The sequence below is a fragment of the Chiloscyllium punctatum genome, chromosome 30, assembly GCF_047496795.1.
Source record: "Chiloscyllium punctatum isolate Juve2018m chromosome 30, sChiPun1.3, whole genome shotgun sequence".
Classification (NCBI taxonomy): Eukaryota; Metazoa; Chordata; class Chondrichthyes; order Orectolobiformes; family Hemiscylliidae; genus Chiloscyllium; species Chiloscyllium punctatum.
The window spans coordinates 23,963,232-23,979,648 of record NC_092768.1 but is presented as its reverse complement, the minus strand read 5'-3'; the positions used below and the strand labels follow the sequence as shown (position 1 = coordinate 23,979,648).

Genomic DNA, 16,417 nt, shown 5'->3' with positions numbered 1-16,417 from the left:
TTCCGTAACTTTGTTCCTCAGTCTCTTTCTAAGCTGTGATGCCATGGCTTACTGCTCTGGCTAAGGGTAAACTATTTGTCGATGCCCTTGATGTTCTTATATCCCACTTACCAGTGGTCGCTTTGGTGATCACCGGCTTGCTCCTCATTGTTCCCTGCTCACCCACCAAGGAGATTGTGTACTTGGTGCCACTCTCCAGCTGTACCAAGGTAGCTGTGCTGCTCTTCCCCGGCACCCTCAGCTCTCCACGCTTCCTTCCCTCCGAGCTGTACACAATGTGGTAATGGCCATCACTAGCGACAGATTTCTCCCACTGCAGCTTGATGCTGGAGTCTGTCACTGTGACAACACGCAGGTTCCTGGGACTGTCAATCACTGCAAGAAGCGAGCAGAGAAATCGACTCTGTTGACCTACAGGATCTCCCAGTCCACCATCAGCTGAAAGCTCAACCATCAGATTCAGATCCCTCGATGGTCTCAGTCCTGTTTTCCCCACTGTCTGGGCCCTCTTCCCAACCAGCTGCCCTGTTCCCATTCCAGCCTCTCGCCCATCCCCTATGTTAATCACTCCCTTATTGACCTCCATGTCTTCAGCTGCCTCAGACCCAAGATCTGGAATTTTCTCTCGAAATCTCTCTGTTTCTCTCTCCACTCTTGAGATTCTCTCTAAATGTATCTTTTTGACCATGTCTTACTGGATTCTCAAGTGGTTTGGAGTCACTGTCTGACAGTAACCTGTGATGTTAAAGCTTTTCCATCAGTGCTAGTTAATGCTGTGTAATGACTCTGTATGTGTTTTTACACATGTGGCCGGTTAGTAATGAGGGGCAGGCTGAGTGGCTGGCATTTCAGTTCAACTTGACACAGAATGTGTGTGTGTGTGTGTGTGTGTGTGTGTGTGTGTGTGTGTGTGTGTGTGTGTGTGTGTGTGTGTGTTTGTGTGTGTGTGTATGGGTATAGCTGTGGCTGGGAGTAGCTGTAGCTGGGTGCAGCTGTGTCTGGGTGTAGCTGTGTCTGAGTGTAGCAGTGTCTGGGTGTAGCTGTGTCTGGGTGCAGCTGTGTCTGGGTGCAGCTGTGTCTGGGTGTAGCAGTGTCTGGGTGCAGCTGTGTCTGGGTGTAGCTGTGTCTGGGTGTAGCAGTGTCTGGGTGCAGCTGTGTCTGTGTCTAGCTGTGTCTGGGTCAGCTGCGTCTGGGTGTAGCTATGTCTGGCTGCGGCTGTGTCTGGGTGTAGCTGTGTCTGGGTGCAGCTGTGTCTGGGTCAGCTGTGTCTGGGTGCAGTTGTGCCTGGGTGTAGCTGTGTCTGGGTCAGCTGTGTCTGGGTGTGGCTGTGTCTGTGTGCAGCTGTGTCTGGTTGCAGCTGCATCTGGGTCAGCTGTGTCTGGGTGTAACTGTGTCTGGGTGTAGCTGTGTCTGGGAGTAGCTGTGTCTGGGTGGAGCTGTGTCTGGGTGTAGCTGTATCGGGATGCAGCTGTGTCTGGGTGGAGCTGTGTCTGGGTGCAGCTGTGTCTGGGTGCAGCTGTGTCTGGGAGTAGCTGTGTCTGGTTGCAGCTGTGTCTGGTTGCAGCTGCATCTGGGTGTAGCTGTGTCTGGTTGCAGCTGCGTCTGGGTGTAGCTGTGTCTGGGTGTAGCTGTGTCTGGGTGTAGCTGTGTCTGGGTGGAGCTGTGTCTGGGTGCAGCTGTGTCTGGGTGCAGCTGTGTCTGGGTGCAGCTGTGTCTGGTTGCAGCTGCGTCTAGGTGTAGCTGTGTCTGGGTGCAGCTGCGTCTGGTTGCAGCTGCGTCTGGGTCCAGCTGCGTCTGGGTGTAGCTGTGTCTGGGTGTAGCTGTGTCTGGGTGCAGCTGTGTCTGGGTGTAGCTGTATCTGGATGTAGCTGTGTCTGGGTGGAGCTGTGTCTGGGTCAGCTATGTCTGGGTGCAGCTGTGTCTGGGTGCAGCTGTGTCTGGGTCAGCTGTGTCTGGGTGCAGCTGTGTCTGGGTGCAGCTGTGTCTGGGTGTATCAGTGTCTGGGTGCAGCTGTGTCTGGGTTCAGCTGTGTCTGGGTGCAGCTGTGTCTGGGTTCAGCTGCGTCTGGGTGTAGTTGTGTCTGGTTGCAGCTGTGTCTGGGTTCAGCTGTGTCTGGGAGTAGCTGTGTCTGGTTGCAGCTATGTCTGGTTGCAGCTGCATCTGGGTGTAGCTGTGTCTGGTTGCAGCTGTGTCTGGGTGTAGCTGTGCCTGGGTGTAGCTGTGTCTGGGTGTAGCTGTGTCTGGGTGCAGCTGTGTCTGGGTCAGCTGTGTCTGGGTGCAGTTGTGCCTGGGTGTAGCTGTGTCTGGGTCAGCTGTGTCTGGGTGTGGCTGTGTCTGTGTGCAGCTGTGTCTGGTTGCAGCTGCATCTGGGTCAGCTGTGTCTGGGTGTAACTGTGTCTGGGTGTAGCTGTGTCTGGGAGTAGCTGTGTCTGGGTGGAGCTGTGTCTGGGTGCAGCTGTGTCTGGGTGCAGCTGTGTCTGGGTGTAGCTGTGTCTGGGAGTAGCTGTGTCTGGGTGTAGCTGTGTCTGGGTCAGCTGTATCTGGGTGTAGCTGTGTCTGGGTCAGCTGTGTCTGGGTGCAGCTGTATCTGGGTGTAGCTGTGTCTGGGTGCAGCTGTGTCTGGGTGTAGCTGTATCTGGGTGTAGCTGTATCTGGGTGCAGCTGTGTCTGGATGTAGCTGTGTCTGGGCGCAGCTGTGTCTGGGTGTAGCTGTGTCTGGTTGCAGCTGTGTCTGGGTGCAGCTGTGTCTGGGTGTAGCTGGTCTGGGTGTAGCAGTGTCTGGGTGCAGCTGTGTCTGTGTCTAGCTGTGTCTGGGTCAGCTGCGTCTGGGTGTAGCTATGTCTGGCTGCGGCTGTGTCTGGGTGTAGCTGTGTCTGGGTGCAGCTGTGTCTGGGTCAGCTGTGTCTGGGTGCAGTTGTGCCTGGGTGTAGCTGTGTCTGGGTCAGCTGTGTCTGGGTGTGGCTGTGTCTGTGTGCAGCTGTGTCTGGTTGCAGCTGCATCTGGGTCAGCTGTGTCTGGGTGTAACTGTGTCTGGGTGTAGCTGTGTCTGGGAGTAGCTGTGTCTGGGTGGAGCTGTGTCTGGGTGTAGCTGTATCGGGATGCAGCTGTGTCTGGGTGGAGCTGTGTCTGGGTGCAGCTGTGTCTGGGTGCAGCTGTGTCTGGGAGTAGATGTGTCTGGTTGCAGCTGTGTCTGGTTGCAGCTGCATCTGGGTGTAGCTGTGTCTGGTTGCAGCTGCGTCTGGGTGTAGCTGTGTCTGGGTGTAGCTGTGTCTGGGTGGAGCTGTGTCTGGGTGCAGCTGCGTCTAGGTGTAGCTGTGTCTGGGTGCAGCTGCGTCTGGTTGCAGCTGCGTCTGGGTCCAGCTGCGTCTGGGTGTAGCTGTGTCTGGGTGTAGCTGTGTCTGGGTGCAGCTGTGTCTGGGTGTAGCTGTATCTGGATGTAGCTGTGTCTGGGTGGAGCTGTGTCTGGGTCAGCTATGTCTGGGTGCAGCTGTGTCTGGGTGCAGCTGTGTCTGGGTCAGCTGTGTCTGGGTGCAGCTGTGTCTGGGTGCAGCTGTGTCTGGGTGTATCAGTGTCTGGGTGCAGCTGTGTCTGGGTTCAGCTGCGTCTGGGTGCAGCTGTGTCTGGGTTCAGCTGCGACTGGGTGTAGCTGTGTCTGGTTGCAGCTATGTCTGGTTGCAGCTGCATCTGGGTGTAGCTGTGTCTGGTTGCAGCTGTGTCTGGGTGTAGCTGTGCCTGGGTGTAGCTGTGTCTGGGTGTAGCTGTGTCTGGGTGCAGCTGTGTCTGGGTCAGCTGTGTCTGGGTGCAGTTGTGCCTGGGTGTAGCTGTGTCTGGGTCAGCTGTGTCTGGGTGTGGCTGTGTCTGTGTGCAGCTGTGTCTGGTTGCAGCTGCATCTGGGTCAGCTGTGTCTGGGTGTAACTGTGTCTGGGTGTAGCTGTGTCTGGGAGTAGCTGTGTCTGGGTGGAGCTGTGTCTGGGTGCAGCTGTGTCTGGGTGCAGCTGTGTCTGGGTGTAGCTGTGTCTGGGAGTAGCTGTGTCTGGGTGTAGCTGTGTCTGGGTCAGCTGTATCTGGGTGTAGCTGTGTCTGGGTCAGCTGTGTCTGGGTGCAGCTGTATCTGGGTGTAGCTGTGTCTGGGTGCAGCTGTGTCTGGGTGTAGCTGTATCTGGGTGTAGCTGTATCTGGGTGCAGCTGTGTCTGGATGTAGCTGTGTCTGGGTGCAGCTGTGTCTGGGTGCAGCTGTGTCTGGGCGCAGCTGTGTCTGGGTCAGCTGTGTCTGGGTGCAGCTGTGTCTGGGTGTAGCTGTGTCTGGGTGTAGCTGTGTCTGGTTGCAGCTGTGTCTGGGTGCAGCTGTGTCTGGGTGTAGCTGGTCTGGGTGTAGCTGTGTCTGGGAGTAGCTGTGTCTGGTTGCAGCTGTGTCTGGTTGCAGCTGCATCTGGGTGTAGCTGTGTCTGGTTGCAGCTGCGTCTGGGTGTAGCTGTGCCTGGGTGTAGCTGTGTCTGGGTATAGCTGTGCCTGGGTGTAGCTGTGTCTGGGAGTAGCTGTGTCTGGGTGCAGCTGTGTCTGGGTGCAGCTGTGTCTGGTTGCAGCTGCATCTAGGTGTAGCTGTGTCTGGGTGCAGCTGCGTCTGGGTGCAGCTGCATCTGGGTGTAGCTGCGTCTGGGTGTAGCTGTGTCTGGGTGTAGCTGTGTCTGGGTGCAGCTGTGTCTGGGTGTAGCTGTATCTGGATGTAGCTGTGTCTGGGTGGAGCTGTGTCTGGGTCAGCTGTGTCTGGGTGCAGCTGTGTCTGGGTGCAGCTGTGTCTGGGTCAGCTGTGTCTGGGTGCAGCTGTGTCTGGGTGCAGCTGTGTCTGGGTGCAGCTGTGTCTGGGTGTATCAGTGTCTGGGTGCAGCTGTGTCTGGGTTCAGCTGTGTCCGGGTGCAGCTGTGTCTGGGTTCAGCTGCGTCTGGGTTCAGCTGTGTCTGGGTGCAGCTGTGTCTGGGTTCAGCTGCGTCTGGGTGTAGTTGTGTCTGGTTGCAGCTGTGTCTGGGTTCAGCTGTGTCTGGGAGTAGCTGTGTCTGGTTGTAGCTGTGTCTGGTTGCAGCTGCATCTGGGTGTAGCTGTGTCTGGTTGCAGCTGCGTCTGGGTGTAGCTGTGCCTGGGTGTAGCTGTGTCTGGGTGTAGCTGTGTCTGGGAGTAGCTATGTCTGGTTGCAGCTGCGTCTGGTTGTAGCTGTGTCTGGGTGCAGCTCTGTCTGGGTGCAGCTGCGTCTGGTTGTAGCTGTGTCTGGGTGCAGCTCTGTCTGGGTGTAGCTGTGTCTGGGTCAGCTGTGTCTGGGTGCAGCTGTGTCTGGGTCAGCTGTATCTGGGTGTAGCTGTGTCTGGGTCAGCTGTGTCTGGGTGCAGCTGTGTCTGGGTGCAGCTCTGCCTGGGTGTAGCTGTATCTGGGTGTAGCTGTATCTGGGTGCAGCTGTGTCTGCGTGCAGCTGTGTCTGGGTGCAGCTGTGTCTAGATGTAGCTGTGTCTGGGTGTAGCTGTATCTGGGTGTAGCTGTGTCTGGGTGCAGCTGTGTCTGGATGTAGCTGTGTCTGGGTGCAGCTGTGTCTGGGTGTAGCTGTGCCTGGGTGTAGCTGTATCTGGGAGTAGCTGTGTCTGGGTGTAGCTGTGTCTGGTTGCAGCTGTGTCTGGGTGCAGCTGCGTCTGGTTGTAGCTGTGTCTGGGTGCAGCTCTGTCTTGGTGTAGCTGTGTCTGGGTCAGCTGTGTCTGGGTGTAGCTGTGTCTGGGTGCAGCTGTGTCTGGGTGCAGCTCTGTCTGGGTGTAGCTGTGTCTGGGTCAGCTGTGTCTGGGTGCAGCTGTATCTGGGTGTAGCTGTGTCTGGGTGCAGCTGTGTCTGGGTGTAGCTGTATCTGGGTGTAGCTGTATCTGGGTGCAGCTGTGTCTGGATGTAGCTGTGTCTGGGTGCAGCTGTGTCTGGGTGTAGCTGTATCTGGGTGTAGCTGTGTCTGGGTGCAGCTGTGTCTGGGTGCAGCTGTGTCTGGATGTAGCTGTGTCTGGGTGCAGCTGTGTCTGGGTGTAGCTGTGTCTGGGTGTAGCTGTGTCTGGGTGCAGCTGTGTCTGGGTGCAGCTGTGTCTGGGTGCAGCTCTGTCTGGGTGTAGCTGTGTCTGGGTCAGCTGTGTCTGGGTCAGCTGTGTCTGAGTGTAGCTGTGTCTGGGTGTAGCTGTGTCTGGGTGTAGCTGTGTCTGGGTGCAGCTGTGTCTGGGTGGAGCTGTGTCTGGGTGTAGCTGTGTCTGGGTCAGCTGTGTCTGGGTGTAGCTGTGTCTGGGTGGAGCTGTGTCTGGGTGTAGCTGTGTCTGGGTGCAGCTGTGAATGGGTGTAGCTGTATCTGGGTGTAGCTGTATCTGGGTGCAGCTGTGTCTGCGTGCAGCTGTGTCTGGGTGCAGCTGTGTCTAGATGTAGCTGTGTCTGGGTGTAGCTGTATCTGGGTGTAGCTGTGTCTGGGTGCAGCTGTGTCTGGATGTAGCTGTGTCTGGGTGCAGCTGTGTCTGGGTGTAGCTGTGCCTGGGTGTAGCTGTATCTGGGAGTAGCTGTGTCTGGGTGTAGCTGTGTCTGGTTGCAGCTGTGTCTGGGTGCAGCTGCGTCTGGTTGTAGCTGTGTCTGGGTGCAGCTCTGTCTGGGTGTAGCTGTGTCTGGGTCAGCTGTGTCTGGGTGTAGCTGTGTCTGGGTGCAGCTGTGTCTGGGTGCAGCTCTGTCTGGGTGTAGCTGTGTCTGGGTCAGCTGTGTCTGGGTGCAGCTGTATCTGGGTGTAGCTGTGTCTGGGTGCAGCTGTGTCTGGGTGTAGCTGTATCTGGGTGTAGCTGTATCTGGGTGCAGCTGTGTCTGGATGTAGCTGTGTCTGGGTGCAGCTGTGTCTGGGTGTAGCTGTATCTGGGTGTAGCTGTGTCTGGGTGCAGCTGTGTCTGGGTGCAGCTGTGTCTGGATGTAGCTGTGTCTGGGTGCAGCTGTGTCTGGGTGTAGCTGTGTCTGGGTGTAGCTGTGTCTGGGTGCAGCTGTGTCTGGGTGCAGCTGTGTCTGGGTGCAGCTCTGTCTGGGTGTAGCTGTGTCTGGGTCAGCTGTGTCTGGGTCAGCTGTGTCTGAGTGTAGCTGTGTCTGGGTGTAGCTGTGTCTGGGTGTAGCTGTGTCTGGGTGCAGCTGTGTCTGGGTGGAGCTGTGTCTGGGTGTAGCTGTGTCTGGGTCAGCTGTGTCTGGGAGCAGCTGTGTCTGGGTGCAGCTGTGAATGGGTGCAGCTGTGTCTGGGTGCAGCTGTGTCTGGGTCAGCTGTGTCTGGGTCAGCTGTGTCTGGGTGTAGCTGTGTCTGGGTCAGCTGTGTCTGGGTCAGCTGTATCTGGGTGTAGCTGCATCTGGGTGTAGCTGTATCTGGGTGTAGCTGCGTCTGGGTGTAGCTGTGTCTGGGTGCAGCTGTGTCTGGGTGTAGCTGTGTCTGGGCGCAGCTGTGTCTGGGTCAGCTGTGTCTGGGTCAGCTGTGTCTGGGTGCAGCTGTGTCTGGGTGTAGCTGTGTCTGGGTGCAGCTGTGTCTGGGTGTAGCTGTGTCTGGGTGCAGCTGTATCTGGGTGCAGCTGTGTCTGTGTCAGCTGTGTCTGGGTGTAGCTGTGTCTGGGTGCAGCTGTATCTGGGTGTAGCTGTGTCTGGGTGCAGCTGTGTCTGGGTGTAGCTGTGTCTGGGTGCAGCTGTGTCTGGGTGTATTTATCGCTGTGTACCATGCCGTGGTCCAGGATGTACATTCAGGAATGCAGTTATTTGCTGGGTTGACCTGAGATATATTCAGGAGCCAAGCTGGCCCTGGTTGTGTGGGATGTTCAGAAGCTCCTGGCTTCCTCCACAGCACTGGTGTCAGACTAATATTTAACATCATGGTGAAGAGTAAGTGACTGAGACACAGTGGTTGACTTGGCAACAGGAAATATCGAGTACTTGATGTGTATGCTCAGGATCTATTGCCCTTGACTCTCTTCCAAAGACCCTAGCACCACTGATTGAACCTGGTGCTGACCTTCATTCATATTGCAGTCTGTGAAATGTGAACGGATGAGACTCTATTGCTTTGTGTTATGCTCCCCATTCTCTCTCACACACACAGAGCAGCACTGAAACAGACAGCTCCAGTTCAAATGGACAAGTATTCTCCAAATGTACTGGCCTTTCACACACACTCACAGTGTAATCCAGAGTGCTGCACCACCACAGGCACCATATAGCAGACAGCACGTTAAACTGAGGCTCAGTCTGCCTTCTCAGTTATGTGTGTGTGTCGTGTGTGTCTGTGAAAATGTGTGTGATGTGTCTGTGTCTATGAGCACTTGTGTCTGTCTGTGTGACAGAATGAGTGTGTCCATGTCTGTGTGTACGTGTATGTGTCTGTGTGTCTGCGTGTGTGTGTATCTGTCTGTCTCCGTGTGTGTATGTGTGTTTGTGTGTGTATGTGTCTCTGTGTGCTTCTGTGTGTGTGTGTGTGTGTGTGTGTGTGTCTGTGTGTGTGAGTGAGTGTGTCTGTGTGTGTGTTTGTGCGTGAGTGTATATGTGTGTGAGTGTGTCTGTGTGTATATGTGTGTGTGTGTATGCATGTGTGTGTGTATGAGTGTGTGTGTCTGTGTTTGTGTGTCTATGTGTGTATCTGTGTGCGTGTGTGTATGTCTGTGTTTGTGTCTGTGTGAGTGTGTGTGTCTGTGTGTGTATGTGTGTGTGTGTCAGTGCCTGTGTGAGTTTGTGAGTGTGTGTGTGTGAGCACGCGCGTAAGTGCCTATGTGTGTGTGTGAGTGTGTGTGTGTCTGTGTGAGTGTGTGAGTGTGACTGTGTGCCTGTCTGTATATTGGATATAAAAGTTCAGCTGCAAAAGGCCAGGGGAGTTCTTCAGTAGTGCACTGCTAAATTCTCATCCCTCGGGCAGCATCACAACAAGAATCGGATTATCGGGTTATTATCATGCATTGTCTGTGGGATCTTGCTGTGCGTGCATAAGCTGCTGCCCACCTTAGACCACAACAGTGATGCACTTGAAGAGAGCACTGTGCTGTTTTAAAACAAATGCCAGTTGAAATATCCGGGGATGGGGGGACGTACCGGTTGTTCCTTTGGTGGCCACGGCCTTGCTCTGGTGTTGACCTTTCTCCCCCACCAGGAAGATGGTGTGTTCGACGCCAGCCTCCAGCCCAGTCAGTACGATGCTGCTGTTACTGGCAGGCACTACCACCTGGCTGCGTTTGCCAGTCGCTGACGAGTAGTTGAGGCGGTAATGGTCAATGGAGGCTTCTGGCTTCTTCCAGCCCAGCTCAATGGTGGAGTTGGTCGCTGAGACTACGTGGAGATTCCGTGGCCCATCGATCACTGCAGCCAGGAGAACAGAGTTCAGTCAGTGCACAGACCCACCCAGGAACCACATAGCACAGAGCAGAACCACTGCCTGTTACTGCAGTTACTAATGGAACAAATATAATACAGAGTGACTCACAGACAGTCCAGTTACTGACTCCCCAACACTGTACAGAGTGACACACTGTCTCACAGCTCAGTTACTGACTCCCCAACACTGTACAGAGTGACTCACTGTCTCACAGCCCAGTTACTGACTCCCCAACACTGTACAGAGTGACTCACTGTCTCACAGCTCAGTTACTGACTCCCCAACACTGTACAGAGTGACACACTCTCACAGCTCAGTTACTGACTCCCCAACACTGTACAGAGTGACACACTGTCTCACAGCCCAGTTACTGACTCCTCAACACTGTACAGAGTGACAAACTGTCTCACAGCTCAGTTACTGACTCCCCAACACTGTACAGAGTGACACACTGTCTTACAGCCCAGTTACTGACTCCCCAACACTGTACAGAGTGACTCACTGTCTCACAGCTCAGTTACTGACTCCCCAACACTGTACAGAGTGACTCACTGTCTCACAGCTCAGTTACTGACTCCCCAACACTGTACAGAGTGACACACTGTCTCACAGCCCAGTTACTGACTCCTCAACACTGTACGAATCTGTGTGTGTGTGTGTGTGTGTGTGTCTGAGTATGTGTGTGTGTGTGTGTGTGTGTGTGTGTGTCTGAGTATGTGTGTGTGTGTGTTTGAGTATGTTTGTGTGTGTGTCTGTGTGAGGGTGTGTGTGTCTGTGTGTGTTTGTGTCTATGTGTGTGAGTGTATCTGTGTGCGTGTATGTGTGTGTGTCTGTGTGTATGTGTGTGTCTGTGCATATGAGTGTGTTTCTGGGTGTATGTTTGTGTCTGTGTGTGTGAGTGTATGTGTGTGTGTCTGTGAGTGTATGTGTGTGCATCTGTGTGTGTGTCTTTGTGAGTGTGATGTGTCTGTGCCTGTGGGTGTGTGTATGGGGTGTTTTAAGTTTGTGTCTGTGTGTTGCTGTGAGTGTGTCTCTGTGTGTGAGTGTGTCTGTGTGTGTGCTTATCTGTGTGTGTGTGTGATGTATGTGTGTGTGTGTCTGTGTGTGTGTGTCTGTGCGTATGAATGTAAGTGTGTGTGTCCAAGTGTGTGTGTGAACCTGCGCACACGTGTATGTATGTATCAGTTTCAGCCCTTTTCAGTTCCAGACACTTCCCCAGAGTTACGGGAAATGGATTGTAGTGGACACGAGCTGCTGTTGCTGTTTGATCTGCCGCCCAATGTCATGCCTTGGCCCCCTCTGTTTGGGAAAATGCCCATTCCTGGGGCCAATACGGTGACTGGGTAAACTGTCACGTTCTGAAGTGTACTTACGTGTTGTGAGGGTCCTGGATACGGCCGGCCCCAGCTTCTTGCCCTTCTTTGCCCGCACTGTCACCTCATACTCCTGCCCTGAAGCCAGGCCTGTCTGCTGGAACGTGCTCTTGGAGCCAGCCACGAGATGGGTCAGCTGATCACCGTCCTCCTGCTGGGAGGGATGGGACACATCAGGTGGCAGAAACCCTGGAGTCGCAGCTAACAGGCTCCCCTGGCCCACCACCATCATCGCCATGACAAACCCCTGCTGGTTGGTCCCGCTCCACCGCAGCAGTCAGGAGGTGACCCCTGACCCCTGACCTCTCCTCCTGCTTTGAGCCACAGTGGAGAGGGTCATCCAGGCGATGATACCCCCAGGGGGAGGCAGGGGGCGGTGGGGTGTGTTCGGGGGTGGGAGCTGAAGAAGAGGGTGACGTTTCCCTCATCCACCAGAGCCGTCAGTTTATGGAGCGGTTTAGTTGGTGAATAAATGAGGCAGGAGGATCAGGTAGCAGAGAACATTTCACAGGTAACGAGTGACAAAGCCAGTAGGGAATTCCTTTCCTCAGGGATTTGTTGTGACCCGAAAGGTACTGACAAACCTCCGGGCATAATACCAGTGTGAACCTGAAGAGGGGTAATTGGCTGGATTTCGGGATGGTACATGAGGCAAATTAGGTCCCTCTTCTGAAGGGCTTGCACAGGCATTGCGGGCCGAATGGCCTCCCCTCTGCAGCTACATTTCATGACATTGTGTTGAGTGTTTCTGCATGAGGGGATCGGGGAGTGGGGTGCAGTGGTCCCAAACTGGTTTTTGTTTCTGTCAGTGAGTTTGGTAACTGTACCCAACGTCATCACCATCAGCACATTCCAGCCTCTCCTGACCATTCAGGGGTGAGGGGTCAGCTGTGGCTACTCAGGATTACTGGGTAGTTCATTGGACCCTTTCCACGCTCTGCCTCTTTACACACCGTGTGGCAGTCAGTGATAGTGGAGGAACTGTTGATGGGAACTTAAGGGGTTGATGTTAGTCACTATTTGGCTCCATTGAAGCCACTTTGAGGTTAATGAAGGAACATCCAAGCTCTCTCTTCCTCCTTTTCCTCCTCCTGCTGTGAGTGCTTCTCTCCGTGAGCTGAGTGGGAAGCTAATGGGTTAAAGGTCAGGTTCTCCAGGCGGGAGCTACAGACCCTGATTCAGGAAGGAAACTCCCCATCTCTCCCTCCACCCCCCTCCGACCCACGACAGGTAGGTCAGATAGGGCACACCACGGTGATTGTGCCCAGTGTGCCCAGCTCAGTTTTCTTTGCCCCAATAGGCCATAAGACTGGGACCTGAGACACACTCACATGGTGCCCAGAGGAAGGATTGATGCCAGGGAATCCCATCGCCCCCCACCTACGTTCCAGTGAGGTTTGCTGGGGTGTGTGCCAGGCACTGGAGTGATATGGGCCAAACGCAGGCAAATGGGAAATCAGGTTGGCATAAATGAGTTGGGCTGAAGGGCCTGTTTCCTTTGCATCTGTGACCTTTTCCCGGGCTGACAATCTCAGCGGATTTTGGAGACGCCCCTCCTTCCGACTGGCACTCGACCTTTGACACTTGACCCTTGCGCTCTGCTCCCCCCCCCCCCCCCCCGCCCCCTCCACCCACTCCCCCCCCATGGTCCTTTACCAGGGATCGGAAGGTGATCTCCCAGGCATCGACTGGAACCTGCGGCAGCTCCCAACCCACGGTTGCCTTGTTCTCCAGGACCTTCTTCACGTGAAGCCGGATGGCGGCTGGGATTTCTGTAACAAGGTGGACAAAGGCTTTATCGATTCGAAAATCATTTACAGCGTTCCCTGAGCAAGAATGTGAAGGCACTGACACGGGCCCAGTCCATCACAGAAGCCAATTTCCCATCCACTGACTCCGTCCACACCTTATCATTAAAGAGCCCTCCCAACCTGAGTATCATCTCTTCCACCGTCTTCCATCAGGGAGAAAATACAAAGGTTTAAACACACGCACCAATAGCATCTCCCCTGCTGTTAATTAGAATGCTGATGATCTGAGTGTTGATCTCGCTCTTTATACAATGTCTCTGCAGCTGTAACATTGTATTCCTCACTCTGTCCTATTACCCTGATACATACTGTGTTTGGTATGATCTCTTGGACTGTATGTAAGGCCAAACTGTAGCTGGGCATACGCGACATTAATAAATCAAATTAAATCCTGTGCTGTGTGACAGGAGCCTCAAATGAACCACAATGTCATGAAGATAATAAACAGGTCTTTGGCATTCTCAAACTTGCTCCGCTACTGAATACAATCAGGACAGCAACTCTGCTTTCTCTTCATTTTCCTGTCACTCCCCTTGGATTCCCTCAGGGACAAAGACTCTTGTCGTTTCCGGCCTCCAATGGAATCCAGAAACATTCCAAAGGACCCGCATCAGACTCAAACATTAACCCGGTTTCTCTCCCCACAGAATGGTACCAGACCTGCTGAGTTTCTCCAGCACTTCCTGCTTGTGTTTCTGATAAATCAGAGCACCAGCAAACGCCCTGAGGGAACGGCAATACCTTGATGTGATGTGGTTCTAACATTGAGGTAAATGCTGCGCTGTTTGAATACCATCCAAACTCAGCACCTTCCATTTGCGTTCAGTTAGCTGGCCAATTCGCAGGGACAAATTCCTGGCTGGGACACATCCTTTCAGGATCACATTTCCCAAGGATCAAACCACTCTGAATGAATCAGTCCTTGCCAGAGTTTAATGAGGAAGTTTAAAGGATGGATCAGTCCCTGAGATGGAAAGCTTTCGCCCGAAGCCATTTGTGTGACAGGAAACTGTGCAGATGCAGAAATCATGGACGGCCACATCCACCAGGTTAGCATTTGATTCGTCATCAGAGCTGAATTCAGATTATCCACGGTTTGGAAACATAGAGCAGCTCTTGCCCGGGGCTGCTGGAGGATAATGGAGTGTCAGTGGAGAGATCTCTCTGGTCAGCCCTCATACACAGACACACCATGAGGTCCTCATGCAACCCCCTTATTCAGAACAGGGCTTTTCCTAATGGTTCGGATGGCCTGGAACAGGCATTCACTTTTCTATCACTTAAAGCGAAGGGAAAAAAATTCAGCAATCAAATTGTGCACAGCAAGATCCCTCAAGTCAGCTTTAAGATGACGGCACAACAGGCTGATAGATAGAAAAGCACAGCACAGAACAGGCCCTGAGGCCCATGGTCTCGTGCCGGGACTTAATCCTAATGTAAAATATAGTAACAACCTACGCACCCCTCAACTCACTGCTGTCCATGTGCGTGTCTAGCAGTCACGTAAATGTCCCCAATGACTTCGCTTCCACCACCATCGCTGGGAACCCATTCCATGCATTCACAACTCTCTGTGTAAAGTACCTACCTCTGACGTCTCCTCTATACCTTCCTCCTAATATCTTCAAACTATGACTTCCCGTACCAGTCAATCCTGCCCTGGGGAAAATTCTCTGATACTGGCTGAGGGATTAATATTAAAGTCACCAAAAGGACAAGAATCCCAGAACAAGAGGATCCTGCTTTTAAATCTTCATTTGACGATTCGCTTTGCAAAACTCGCCAGCGTCACAAACTGATGGAGCTCATCACACTCGAGTGACTTTGAGTTAACTTCAGAGCCATTCAAATGCAGAGAAAACTTTTAGAGTGGTTCCACACATCTGCTGTCTTCGTAACTCCCCCCCCACCCCCCTCCTTCTCTGGACACAGCCCCTAGAAGGTTCCCATATTTATCACACCTAATGCAGCTCTCGTCCCTGTGGGTTCGCTCGGACCCCGTCACTGGCAAGAGATCTCTCCACAGCCCTCCAAACCCGCCCCCAGCGCTAACCCCCTGCCCCCAGCCACCCTAACACCCAGACACACCAAAGTAGCCTTGCCAAGATTATCCACAAACCTAATCAGACCTCCCACAACAGCTCAGCCCAGACCATCGGCGCCTAGTACCCTCCCCCCCCCTTCCTTTAGTGGGAGATGTTGGAACAGAGCAGGGGCCTAACCGCTGGTCATGACCCTGGGCTTTGGTTGGCATGCTGGCCCCAGCCGTTTCCATTCCAGACAAGCCTGGCAGCCAACGTGGTACCGCGCTGCCCGAGAAACAGCCAGGAATTCCAAAGTGGAATGTCAAACCCACTCTTACTTTCATCCCTGGATTTCGAACCATTCTGTCAACAAACAGGACATTTTTCTGTGAGATTACTCTTTACCCTTCTTCATCCAACTTCAATAAAACCCTTCTTTCAAAGTAACTGCTGAAAGTCAAAGGAGCCAGTCAGTGTCTCCGCCCCCTCCTCCCTGGCCTCATAGCCTGGTCCAAATGACTCTTCAAAGACATTCTTCAGTTAATCGCAATGTTACAGCATCACCGGGCAAAAGTGAAATCTCCTCTCGTTAAGGTCCCGTCAATTCATAGACTCCCTATGGCGTGGAAACAGGCCATTTGGCCCATTGAGTCTACACTGCCTCTCCGGACAGCATCCCACACAGACCCATAACCCTGCATTTCCAGTTGGCTAATCCACACCCCTGGACATCATCCCATGGCCGATCCACCCATCTCTGAGAGGGAACCGGAGCACCCAGAGGAAACCCACGCAGACACGGGGAGATCGTGCAAACTCCACACAGACAGTCGCCCGAGGCTGGAAACGAACCAGGGTCCCTGGTGCTGTGAGGCAGCAGTGCTAACCACTGAGCCACCGTACCGCCCCAACAGTGTTAAACCAAAGCCTTGCTTGCCCTTTCAGGTCGATGTTACCATCCCATCTTGGAGTGTCAAAGGAAGATCGAGGAGTTACCGCCAAGGCACAACAGAAGACAGGCTAACCTGGTCATTGTCAGCTTGTGGGATCTTGCTGTGCAAAAATTGGCTTGCATGTTTGCTGCAATATCTCAGTGAATTCGAAAGAGGCTGTGCCGTGCACTGTGGGATGTGCCGTGTGTAAATAAACACAATCTCTTTTATCTGAGAGCCTGCTCTCGTGGATCATTTACAAAGAGTCAGAGTATTTCACTTCCATCCTTTATCATGATTTTTTATTTCCAAGAGGGCTTACTGAGGTCAGAGGGCAGAACTGTAAATCTCTTAATTGCTTCTCCCTTGGCGATGGGACCTGACAGAAATGTTTGATCAAGTGGAGCCAACAGCAGATGAAACCTGGGTCAGAGAGTACACCAGATACACTCTCCCTTCCCCATTCATAGAACCTAGGCCCAGGAGGAGGCCATTCGGCCCTTCAAGCCTGCTCCACTATTCAACATGATCGTGGCTGATCTCCTCTATCAATGCCATAGTCTGTTTTCTCCCCATGAACCTTATTGCTTTTAAGGTCTGTCTCTTTCTCAAATACAGAATCATAGTGTGGAAACAGGCCATTTGGTCCAACAATGACCCTCTGAAGATTACCCCACCAAGACCCATTCCCCTACCCTACATTTGCCCATGACTAATGCAGCTAACCTCCACATCCCTGAACACTGTGGGCAATTTAGCATGGTCAATTCACCCTAACCTGCACATCTTAGGACTGTGGGAGGAAACCCACACAGACACAGGGAGAATGTACAAACTCCACACAGAGAGTCGCCCGAGGCTAGAATTGAACCCGGGTCCCTGGCATCGTGAGGCAGCAGTGCTAACCGCT

At 53.5% G+C, this 16,417-nt stretch overlaps 1 protein-coding gene across 1 annotated transcript in view; it reads right to left on the bottom strand.

The window, feature by feature from the left end:
* The window catches only part of LOC140455286 (uncharacterized), a 207,344-nt gene that overhangs the window by 140,180 nt on the left and 50,747 nt on the right, over positions 1-16,417 (bottom strand). The window contains exons 4-7 of the mRNA XM_072550032.1: positions 12,397-12,512; positions 10,741-10,894; positions 9,088-9,351; positions 112-375 (exon numbers count right to left, since the gene is read on the bottom strand). Coding sequence (XP_072406133.1) covers positions 112-375; positions 9,088-9,351; positions 10,741-10,894; positions 12,397-12,512 — 798 coding nt within the window. The remainder of the gene's footprint in view (positions 1-111; positions 376-9,087; positions 9,352-10,740; positions 10,895-12,396; positions 12,513-16,417) is intronic.